Source organism: Myxocyprinus asiaticus, chromosome 21 (genome assembly GCF_019703515.2).
Source record: "Myxocyprinus asiaticus isolate MX2 ecotype Aquarium Trade chromosome 21, UBuf_Myxa_2, whole genome shotgun sequence".
Classification (NCBI taxonomy): Eukaryota; Metazoa; Chordata; class Actinopteri; order Cypriniformes; family Catostomidae; genus Myxocyprinus; species Myxocyprinus asiaticus.
This window is the reverse complement of record NC_059364.1, coordinates 25976853-25989461: the sequence shown is the minus strand read 5'-3', so window position 1 is coordinate 25989461 and position 12609 is coordinate 25976853. Positions and strand designations below refer to the sequence as shown.

The window sequence follows — 12609 nt, the reverse complement described above, 5'->3', positions numbered from 1 at the left end:
TGTTTAAATGTCTTTTTTCTAAACTTAATGACAAGAAGTCAATTTGCTGGGACGATTTAGCCCTCAGAGACCATGATATTGATGATTTTCCCTATTTTCTTTCTTGAAAGTTGTTTTCGGAAGCCATTTGGCAAAAAACAAACATCTTAAGGTTTATGCATTTTGGGGTGAATTTTATTCATACAGAACTGATTGTGAAAAGTGGGAGTGACATACCAGAATGGAGCTAACCGGTAGTGATTGGAGAGGAGGGGCTGAAAAGTAAGGGATCAGTGACATCTGAAAAAGAAAAGTCATTTCAGAGGCAAAGCAAGTTATTGCATTTTGATGGAAGGTTACGAAGACAAACATTTCTTTTTTTTTTTTTTTTTTTGCATGAAGAACATGATTAATTGTTCACAATAAGAGCAGGAATGTGCATTTAAATATTTTGATTTTATATTGACCTTAAACTCCTACAGTATAAACAGCTGTAATGTTTGCAACTGTGACTCTCTGAGGGTTAAAACTCACAATCTATCCACTCGCGTCATAGCGGAGAGGCCCAAATATTTCACATTCTATACCAGGGTGCAAATATGTGCCAGAAAGAGAAGTCTTTCAGCTTTTCCTAAAACTTAACGTAAATATGAACATTTTTATAGCTAGACTTGCCACGGTATCATAATTTTCACACCGGTGTGGTGTTCACGTTCAAACCGACTAACACCAGTATTACAGCTGGATGGACGCTAAGTGGTACTATTGGGTAATTTTCGTTAAGCAATAGCCTACACAATAACGCAAGGCAGCTTGATTTCAAACTTTGAACTTTATTTTTTATTTATTTTAACTAGAATTTCAAATGAAACTGAAAAAACTGAAGTGCAATTAAAATGTGTATTGTTCAAATTTTTGAAAGATGGCTTTTCATCTCTTTGGCAATGAACCAATTTCATCTGAGCATTCTCTCTATCATGGGCTTCCGGTCGGGTATTTCATTTGTCTGGACGAATACATCACTGATTGTGGGTTGATACGGGTTTAATATTAGTGTTTTATTACCTTTCATCACAGGATCCAGTCTAGCTGCTTCGGAAGGGTAATGACTTTGAATGTATAAAATTTCACACCGGTGTTGTCCCTTGTACAGAGTAAAACCAGTAACACCGTACACCGTGGCAACCCTATTTATAGCATTACATTGGATAGAGATTAGAGTGGGTTTAGAGGCCAAAAAAATCATTGAATCAGGCAATATTATCTATATTTTATTTTCATTTATTTATTTCAATTAATAGTTTTAATTTCAATTGCTTTCTGCATGTAAGTTCTGCACACAATATGTTCTAGCATTTTCTTTAACTCTATTGTGTTTGTGTTGCTGTTAATATGTTTGAGTATCATGCAAATTATGTAATTATTTCTATATGTAAAAACAGAACTGAGTCAGAGAAGGAAAAAGGGTTGTGGCAATACTTGCCACAACAAATGTCACATCTTTTTTCCCCCCAATTGTCTGTTAGTATCGGTGGGCGGGGCTAGCAATGACAGTGCAGTGGTCAGCCAATGCAGTGCCTCCGAGGAGCCAGCTCCTCAGACTGAGGCCCCTCCCCCCTGCCCACCTCCGAGTAAGTTAACTGCTACAGCAGCTATTGGTCATCTGACCCTCAACCTTATCAGCTGTTTCTACACCCCCTTTTTTTAACTGCCATGCTCCCTGTTCCTATACTGTTCTCTCTGCTAACTTAACTGAGAGTCTTACTCACCTCTCTAAGCCTGTCATATCTGACTTAGCTGGACATTGTTAAATCATGCCATAAATTTACATCAATATTATTATGTGCCAAATTGTTGCTAAAATATAGTAACAATATAGTAACAGCTATGATATGGAACACCTGTTCACCATATCATTGAGCAGCAGCAGCCATAGCAGATTGTTATTTTTGTTGCATAGCATCTCAGTTCTGTCATGTCAGTTATTATATCTTCTAGCAGAAGATTGGAGCTTGATAAATTTGCTTAATAAAATAAAGCATGAATGAGTAACCGGCTATTCTTTAGTAAAAGGATTTGATAAAATGGTTAGGCAGTCAAGGCTGTGCTTCATTGCTCTATTCGCTGTATCGTGCCTGACAACCCCCCTATAGTCGTGACTATTCATAATATAGTATTAACTCTTAAATGTTATTGATTAATTAGGGTTGTCATAGATCATTGCAGTACTTCAAATCTGGATGCCATATAATCTGCTGTAATACAACACGTTGCACACTTGTTATTGCATAGAGACATACAGTAGATATTGACACCTGTTTTTTTTCTCCGAGTCTTTCCTAGTTCACCTTCTTCGCTCTTTCCTCATGTACTTCCTTACCTCTGACATGGAAAGAACTGCATTGACCTTCTCAGTCAGAGTGACCTTTTCATTTATTTATCTGTGTGACACTAAATACTTTGAGTGTGACAGATGAGCAGAGGGCTCGTGCTGGGACTGTACACCGCAAACAGCTCTATACACACATACACCCACCCGCATACTGTGCCTAGTTCTACCTAGTATGGCCATTGCTTTTGATCAATCCTTCATTGTAGCTCCTTGTGTTCTTCATTAACTTCTACTGCTTATGCCACTGCAATACATAGATTACTGTCTCATTCATAGCACAGGCAGATCTTTAAGTGTTAAAGCTGAACCTATACAGTACCAACAGCCACGAGTGTGGGACTGCCACCACCTGCTGGATGCTTTTCATACTGCTAAAGCAAAATCTGCCAGCTCTCTGTATCAGTTTGTTGCAGTGTTGCTTGAACGTACTGTAATCCTCTAGTTCCTTTACATATATATATATATATATACATACATACAGTGGGGTTCAATAGTCCACATTGGATTTCTGGGATTCAATATCTGATTTATTCTCTTTTTTTATTTTTTTATTTTTTTTGAAAAATATTAAAGATTTGAAATGACAAAACTGTATTAAATTAGTAAAATGCAAATTAGAAGCATTTTTACAAGTGAACCCTACTGTTTTTCTGCTCTAGTGTGTGGCTCCTCTGTTCATTAATCAAATTCAGTAATCATCTACTTATTGAAATTGTGAAATGTTTTTCTGTGTGACATGCTATAAATAGAAGTGGTGATTTAAAGGTGAAGTGTGCCATTTCAGCTTAGTAACACTAAACAGAATAACAAAAATAGTTACAAACACTAAACTGAATCAGATTGCGATTCCATTTGGTGCCGCTAGTGACACAGAAGTGAGAAACTTTACCTTTAAAGGTGCACTCAGTAATTTTTTGAAGTATGTCAAATTGGCTTACCTTGATTTACACTGACACCTAGTGGCCTGGTGCTGCATCATTCAAACACAGTAGTTTTCAGTTACTAATGCCATTGTAGAAATGTACTTTGCACAGTAAGGCAGGATTAATTTAATCCATGAATGAAAGTGTCCAAAACAGGCCAGTTACTGAGATTAAGCGTGCAGTATTCAGTTGGTCATGTGATGCTAACATGGCTCCCCCTATGAGATGCTCCTGCCCCATGAAGAATAAAACAGCTTTGACTGAACTCTTCATCTCACACAAGTGGTCATGATTTTATACATATGTTTCAAAATTACTATTAATTTTTTTTTTTTTTTTTTTTTTTTAGAAGTAAAACTTTTGAAATGAGGAAAAAAATTCCTGAGTGAACCTTTAAAGGAATATTTTGGGTTCAATACAAGTTAAGCTCAATTGACAGCATTTGTGGCATAATGTTGATTACCACAAAAAAAAATTTCGACTTGTTCCTCTTTTTCTTTAAAAAGTGGGGGAAGTGAATGGGGGCCAATCTGTAAATGTTAAAATACACACTATTTCAAAAGTATAGCCACAAGACATAAACTATGTGTGTTAACATGATTTTAGTGTGATAAAATCACTTATTAACCTTTTATGTGTAAAGTTATATCCATTCCTACAACTTCGTTGCCATAATGATGTACTGTCAACAAACCCTAAAACAACGGTCAAAATTATGATTTAATCAACTTTATAGCACAAATAATACATGAATTTTAACAGAAGAATTCATGTAAGTGCTGTTATAAAATTATAAGCTTCCCATTTCTGCCTCTAAACCCTCCAAAAATGGGCCCCATTCACTTCCATTGTAAGTGCCTCACTGTAACCTAAATTTTTGCCTTTATTTAAAGAAAAGGAGGGACAAGTTGAAATTAATTTTTGTGGTAATCAACATTATGCCACAATGCTGTCGACTGAGCTTAACTTGTATTGAACCCAGAATATTCCTTTAAAACATGATTTGCAATAGCTTGGTATTTTCTATGTAGATTACAATAGAATCTACCTGTATGATTTAGTCACTAAGTCTCAGTTTAGTTCTCACATGGTGCTTGTCATACATTTGTTGTGCTGTGGCTTAGCATCTCTTTGTGCTTAGCTGCTATTTTGTTTATTTGTGCTGTTGTCTTGCAGCCATTTCATCACATGATGTTAAGAGTGTTGCTTGGAGAAGTTCAGGTCAGAGCTCCTGCCCTGATTTAGAGCCTGCTGTACCTGCTCAAACCTCCACAACAGCAGGGGGCAGCAGCGTGCACAGGCCGCAGTGTAAGTGTTAGACTGTAGTGGACGTTTTTTGTGTCATAATTAACTCCCTAGTTCAGTAGGTAGATAGGGCACTGATCACGGAGTCTGCCCTTTCTAGTGTTGTCTCAGTCGCACAATTGTTCCTGTGCACTGATACATTCGCTCCCCAAAAATTCCTAGAATGCACTGTGAAAACCAGGGAACATCATTGCTCACTGTTCCCTTACCGGAAATGTCGTCATGTCTTCTGAGGACTTTCAAGTTGTTAGAAATTGAGCATAAGTGTAAAACTATGAAGTCAAAGCCTTATTATCTCTTTAAAAGAGATGTTGTTTGTAATGTTTTTCATCCATAATGACCATGAAAGGGAAACAATCTTTTAAATATTAGAGTTGTTAGAAGTTTAAAAAGACATTCCTATTTATTTAATTCTTTATTTATGTCATTTATCTTTCATAATAACACTGTATGTTTGAAAATCTACCACAAGAACGCACAACAGTGTCATTTACCGTATACAGCAATGTTGTTGATTAACTCCAGCTATGTTTAAAAGCGCAACCTCGTACTCGTGTCGCAGGTGATTGAGTCATAAGTGTCCCAATGTTCAGTAGATGAACACTTGTCAGTGCCCTAACTGGTGTTCATGTTATACTGATTCAGCACATAGGGAGCTGATTGAGACACACCCATAGTGACATATTGATACAAAACTGTATCAATAGTAGTCCTGTCCATGCTTGACATTACCTCTGGCTTTACAAAGTAGTTGCAAGGTCCATCACAGTAAAAGTCCTCTCTAGCGAAATTGTCCATCTGTACATCTTAGTTGGTTTGTGTTATTCAGCCGGTTGAAAGCAGAAGCGTTTAATAAATGTTGATTAGTAAGTTATTCTAGAACAATTTAAGATTTGGTCCATCTATCTCTGCTTGTTGAAAGGAATATATACCTTCAAAGTATTGGAGGATGTTAGAAGAAGACTGAATATAAATGTGGGTGAAAAACAGTGTAATAAGTTTGTGGGGTTGTGATAAAGTCAGGATGCTTGAGCCACAGTAGACAGCTTCCCATTCCTAAGTCTTCTCAAAACCAATAATGCACTGAGCTGAATGAGATATTGCAGGAGTAAGAGCAGCTAGCTAAGAGCTTGCATAGAGTAGGTTTACGATTTATATTTATTTGTATTATTATTATTATTATTTTTTGAATGTGAATGGATATGGATTATGGTTGATTGTGTCCCTGTGTTTCCTCCCATTTCTCCAAACACCAGCACGAAAGCAGGAGATCATTAAAATCACGGAGCAGCTGATTGAGGCCATTAACAATGGAGATTTTGAAGCTTACACGTAAGTACTGTTTATACATGTTTCTTTCACCTGGCTTACTTGCCACTAATTAAACTGATTAGATTGTACTGTCCCCTTTTATAGATTTTCAGGTATTTATTCGTTCTAAAGTAATGCTGTCTGAAGGGGTTACAGCGGGCATAAGTGATTAGTTTGGTTTAAATAAGTTTGATTTAACAGTTTTCTGCAATAGGTTGTTACCAAACATTTAGAAAACCCCCCAAATAAAAGCCAAAGTAGTGTATATTTATGTAATAAATGTAATGAATTTATATAATTTTTGCAAATCTATACAGAAAAGAAAAAGAAAGAAAATATTTTGGGGTGTGTTCACACTTGTAGTTCGGTTCTCTTGGTTTGGACCAAAAATGAAAATGATACATTTAGTCCTGGTTCGCTTAGCGTTCACACTGGCATTTTTAACACCGAACCTAAGGATGCAAAACAAAAGGCAGCAGGAAAAACTCACAACCTGATTGGAGAGATTTTATGACGTATATTTTGCGACGGAACTTGCCGAACATCCAAAACCATGCTGGCTGCTGGGCGAAATGCGCGCGTTGGATTTATGTATATATGGTAGTATTTTTACCAGCTGAGAACAAACAAAGAGCTAATAAAATGTGTAAAGGAGTCAAAACAGCGCCGGGAATTCCTCTGTTGCACACACAAACGAAGATATGCTGCAAGGACGGCTGACGGCGGTTCTGATGCCTGTACCAAACTGTAATGGGCAACATAGCTCCTATGATGAGAAGAACCAGGTATGCTTAAGGTCAGCATTAAAGGCAAATTACTCCTGTTATTGGTCCGTTTAGATGTCTTTGGTCCATGCTGCGTTCATATATCAGTCGAACCGCACCAGTGTCCGTTTGGAAGCAGACCAAGACCTATTCAGGGGGTCTCGGTCCGCTTGTTTGGTGCACACCAAGGTTCGGATGGTAGCGTTCACATTTGTTCAAATGAACCGCACTAACAGAGCAATCACACCAGAGTTTGTTTTAATTAAACCAAACCTGCCAAGTGTGAACACACCCTTAATGGCCATATCTCAATTTTATGTCTGGCCATTGAATTGATATTTTGCTCATATAGCAAAACAGTATATCTTGCAACAGCAGTATCTCTCAATATCTCAAAATTTAATTGGGTTTTAAAAAAAAAATCATTAGCATTTTATCTTAAAAAGGGACAAAAGACATGCAATTATATGTGTAAAGCACTTTACTAAATGTTTTGTTTAACTAATAAACTTAAATCACAAGAGCATGACAATTATCATTCAATGAGTTGTTGATCACATTAAAACAAATTGTAACCTTTTCTGTGGCGTCTATGTCACTTTTGTAATAAGACATAAATGTGTGCATATTTAATAAGATTATGCACATTTGCATATTTAACTTTTTTAATAAGACGCAAATGTGTGTATATTTAATAAGATTATGCACATTTGCATATTTCATACAAGTCAAAAAATGCTGTACCTCTTCTGTTTCAGGAGGATCTGTGACCCTGGCCTGACCTCTTTTGAGCCAGAGGCACTTGGAAACCTTGTAGAGGGAATGGACTTCCATAAGTTCTACTTTGAGAATTGTAAGTCCCAAGCTTATTATATAGTGTATCCCTAGTGAATTGGAAAAAAGGGAAATGTGCTTCTCAAAAATGTGTTTTGTTTCAGCAAAGCTGTATAAGTTTTTTTGCACATATAAACAGTGTTCTTTCTGCTCCATAGTGTTGTAATCAACCAATTTAGTTGAGTATCATGTATGAAAGAATGCTTGACACTGAAGCTAACTTGATATACTACTGTAACTGATCATGTCTTTGTCAACTCTTTGTGTTTGACTGCTTTGGCCTTATTCTACAGTGCTGAGTAAGAACAGTAAGCCTGTCCATACAACCATTCTGAACCCTCACGTGCACCTGATTGGAGAGGACGCTGCCTGCATCGCTTATATCCGCCTGACGCAGTACATCGACAGCCAGGGCCGCCCATGCAGTTGTCAATCAGAGGAGACGCGTGTGTGGCACCGCCGAGATTCCAAGTGGCTCAACATCCACTTCCACTGCTCTGGGGCGCCTGCCGCACCTCTACAGTGAAGCACACGGGGGAAAGGTACTCATCACTGAACTAAGTTTTTATACTAGGATCTAGTTGTAAGAAATAAACTTCAAATCAACATCAAATGCAAAGGTAGCTGTAAATAATGCACAAAATATCTCATCACAGTAAACGCTGTTCTCGAATACATTTAAAGAGATAGTTCACTCAAAAATGAAAATTCTCTCATCATTTACTCCCCCACATGCCATCCCAGATGTGTATGACTTTCTTTCTTCTGCCAAACACAAACAAAGATTTTTAGAAGAATATATCAGCTCTGTAGGTCCATACAATGCAAGTGAATGGTGACTAGATCATTGGAGGTCCAATAAGCACATAAAGGCAGCATAAAAGTTTGTCTCTGTTTCTCACACACACCTATCATATCGCTTCTGAAGATATGGATTAAACCACTGGAGTCGTATGGATTACTTTTATGCTGCCTTTATATGCTTTTTGGACCTTCAAAATTCTGGGCACCAATAACTTTTAGAGATATTTAGAGAAATTAGTTTGTGTTCAGCAGAAGAAAGTCATACACATCTGGGATGGCATGAGGGTAAATGATGAGAGAATTTTCATTTTTGAGTGAACTATCGCTTTAAATAACTAAGACCCTATCATAGATTATACACCTTTCTACTGTCATTGAAAATTTTGATATAATTTTAGTTGTTGGAAATGTTTTCTTCATGTTCAGTGTTTTCTGAGCTGATTTTATTTATTTATTTTTTTATTTTTTTATTTTTATTATTTATGTATTTTTTTTTTTTTTTAAAGATAATATTAACTACACATTCAACAGCACTTGCCTCTGAAACAACAAATACAGAAATCCGACATCTAAAGGCCACTAAGGTGTCTGCAGAGATACTAAATCTATAACAAGTTGGGTCTAGAATAGAATGTTCTGAAATATATACCAAATGTTAGGTAACAGATTAAAAAATAACAATAATAAAAAGATGCATTTACCATGGGGGCATTTAATTTTTTTTGCCTTTAAATATCTGTTTTTTTTTTTTTTTTTATACTTTCTGTAGCATTTTTGCCCTGAGCCTTTTTTAATTTATTAGAATCAACACATAGGACAACAATTTAAATGTTAATCATCATTAATCAAAATGAATCATATAATTTTCTGATTAAGTGTTGATATTCTTTAAAAAAATATTGAGTGTAGATAAACTCCTGGCTGCTTTCCTCTCTCCCTTAGCATGCCTGAATACTAAAGCTGATTGGAGCATTTCTTCTCCGTGCACGTATTGTCGCCTGGAGCCCGGCCAGAAGAGAACCTCTTGAAGTTTTGAAAACGTGAGGGAAAAAATTGACAACTAAGAAATCTATTTAAAAGCCAACTGTGGCCACCACTTCGGTCCAAACCTAGCTAGAAGATGACATGTGGCGGGCGGCCATGGCAGCAGCCCTGCCTTCTGGATGCTGCATGCTTCTGATGCCCACACAGGGCACTGTATTGTCTTTATCCATAATCCCATAGTCTCTGCTGCCCAACATTAGGAAAAGGTGTTTCAAGTATTAATATATATTGTCAAATATTGAGATCTTCACTTGTGTAATTAACAACTGATAGTGATGGCAGTTAGGATCAGAAATGTGAATATTTGAAAAAGCACATGCCATTTTAGGGGTCAGTGGTGTGGGTTTTAAGAAGTTAAAGAAAACTCTCCACTTTTTAATGCAAAGAATGTGATGAAATGGCATATCAGAGGAACAGAAAATTTTGTTGATGAATATCTGAAGTTAAAGCACCAAAGTGTAGACATCATAGACTTTGAGAAGAGGTTGTTTTATTGTTGCTTTTATTTTTCTTGGAAGGGAAGAATGAGGTTTTGTGGCATTCTGTAGTGTTTTTGTGGAACTCTTGATTTTTATCTCCTGAATGATGCTGAATTTGAAAGTATTTTGTGTTTTCAAAAAAATTGTTTTTAAAGTGGGTCACCATTTAATATAGTTGTGCATAAACAGATATTTATAAAGAGAAAGGAAAAAACAGTCAGTCTTGTCAGGATACAGGGAGGGGAGTTGTGCGAGCGTTTGCTTGAATGTGTGCGTTAGTGTTAATGTCTCTTTTGGATTTAATATGGTTGTTGCTCTGTTGTGGTTTTAGTAGATCTTTACACACACACACACACACACACACACACACATGGACACATCTACATGAGGCCTAAACTTAAAGTTGGGTACGTTTACTTGCCCTCCTGTATGTTTGTGCCAGTTAACTCCCACCTCTCCAAACGTTCATTTCCTTTAACTAGTGTTCTGAGTTCATCGAATGGCTCCTGGTCTCCAGAGGGCGCCAATCACTACACACATAGACCAGGCTCGCAGCTCTCACTCACGGGGATACCCAGCTTACCCTTCAGGCTAGCTGCTGTGCATATCATTTTGTAAACTATAAGCATGTAAAAAAAAAGAAAAAAAAAAAAAGTAAATGAAATGGCCTGTTCTATTTTGCACATTAGCTTGAGACTCTCTGCTGTTCTGTTCACTTCATGTGGACTTCTTTGCAACTTCAGTTTATGAAATCCATTATAGGGGTCCACACTCTGTAAGGAGACCCAAACACCCATAACCCATCATGTTACCACTCCATGGGTGTCTTTACACTTGTCTGTATTTGTTCTAGACATTGTGACTTTAAAAGACTTGAAGAAGTGATTATGGTTTGGTTAGACATTTATCACATGGCTGGGAATTTAATGAAAAAGACTGAATGCTGAATGCATTTTCGAGGTTTATTTTAGTGGTCCATTTTGTGGCAGAATCTGTTCTGACATTCTTCCAAGTGTTGGTATTTTGTCATTGATTTGTTTTGGATGTTGTTTTATTTTATTATTTCCAATATAACTTGTAAATACTAATGCAGATATTAGATGAGGGATAGATTGAAAGTTTAGCCTATCAAGCAGGCTCCCTCTTCATCTGAACACACTTTCAGTACACTGGCATTGAACACACTCTTGAACTCTCACAGATCGCTTTCTGATCAACAAAGTAAACTCACATAGATAAAAAATGTATTTTATGATGTTGGTTTTGGTGTGTAAAAGCACACAGACACATTGTGCTTCCTTTAAGGCGTATCTGTGTGATTGTCATACATTGACTGTGTTGTGTAGAATTGTGTGAATTGTGATGCCTGTGGGGCCTTGCTTCATCCCTTTACTCTGTGCTAAGCCACTGCTTTTGTCATATTATGTTTTGAAGTTGAAAAAAGGGAGGAAAAAAAGTACTCTGACCCTAAGGCATCTTGTTAGTGTGTTCACTTGTCTAAAGATGAAACCGTCTGGCACTGTGATGGCTGCCATACCATCAAACTGTGCTCTCTGTTGCGCCCTGTTGCAGTGTGTGTCTTACACCAATGTGATATTTGGATTTGAGTAGCGTCACTTATAACGATCAGCCCCATTCTCTGGCCACTTCCTTGTCCATGTTTTAAAAAGTGTAGTGTAGTTAATTCAATTTAAATGATCTTTTAAGAAAACTTAAATGGTCAAGAGAGAAGGAGATATTTCTTGATGCATGAGATTGTAGTTCTTGTTTTTCTTATGACTGTTAGATGGACACAGGAGCCTTTGAATGCTAACTGAATAACTTCTTAATGCCACTCAAACCATATATGCAGTTCAACGGGAAGAAAATATGCATGTGTAACTTTCTTGTAATAATTTTCACTGTCTGTGTTTACCTAAAATTGAAGTCTATGTATATTACCTGCATCTTCAAGGTAAATGAAATGTGGCTGAAATATGGTTTCCTATGCTAAAATTATATGATCTTTTTTTTTTGAAGAAGAAGAAAAGGACAAAAAGAGACTATCAAAGCTTTCGCTTGGTATTTTTCCCCATTCTTGTCAATTAATTTGCATTGTAACCATATATGATGGGACTAATATGATTATACTCTGAGGTTTAATTGGATGCTGGATTTTTTTGCATGACCATACAATTAATAAAACTATGAATTTAAATCTATCAAGTGTTTGCTTGAATGTTGATAAGCCATCATAGCTTTGTTATTGAAACATTTGAAAGTGTTTAATAAAAGAACATTTCAACAGCAGTGTCTTTGCTCTCCGCATGCTTTTGGTTCTTAGACGCCTCAACAAATTCAGAAGACCTTTCAAAGGTTTTTTGTCCTTATTTGTTTTCATATACATCCTAAGGGTGTTCGTATATAAATCTGATTATGCATCACTTTTTACAATGTTACCTGTTTAAACCACCTTCAAGTAGCATGTACTTTAAATTTTTATCAGAATTACAGTAGATGCACTGTATTTTTATTTTTGTTATAGTTATTTAAGCATTATCACATGAGCAAGAGTGTTCCTTTATATAGCTATATAAAGTTAATATTGAGTAACCTGGAAATTGTGGCCAGTTGGTTGGAATATCTTTCCTCTAGCAACGAAAATAGTTCCAGAAGAAGCCAAAGCATTAAGCTTTGCATGTCGCTAAGCAACGCATAAACTGGAACACAATATGTAAATGGTTTGGACCAACAGCAATTTTGCCTCCCCTCTTGAGTCACTCTGTAATCACTCC

General features: G+C 36.6%; 1 protein-coding gene across 36 annotated transcripts in view; it reads left to right on the top strand.

Moving 5' to 3' along the window:
• LOC127412494 (calcium/calmodulin-dependent protein kinase type II subunit gamma-like) overlaps positions 1-12121 on the top strand; it is a 92210-nt gene extending 80089 nt beyond the window's left edge. For 16 of the 36 annotated variants that reach the window (XM_051648936.1, XM_051648935.1, XM_051648933.1 and 13 more), the window contains 4 exons: positions 5856-5931; positions 7433-7527; positions 7802-8050; positions 9255-12121. In XM_051648936.1, the coding sequence (XP_051504896.1) occupies positions 5856-5931; positions 7433-7527; positions 7802-8034 (404 nt within the window). In that variant the 3' untranslated portion in view covers positions 8035-8050; positions 9255-12121. Of the gene's footprint in view, positions 1-1505; positions 1611-4470; positions 4603-5855; positions 5932-7432; positions 7528-7801; positions 8051-9254 lie in introns of all 36 variants that reach the window. The other 20 variants (XM_051648909.1, XM_051648908.1, XM_051648922.1 and 17 more) reach the window with 3 other exon arrangements.
• Positions 12122-12609: the final 488 nt, after the last annotated feature.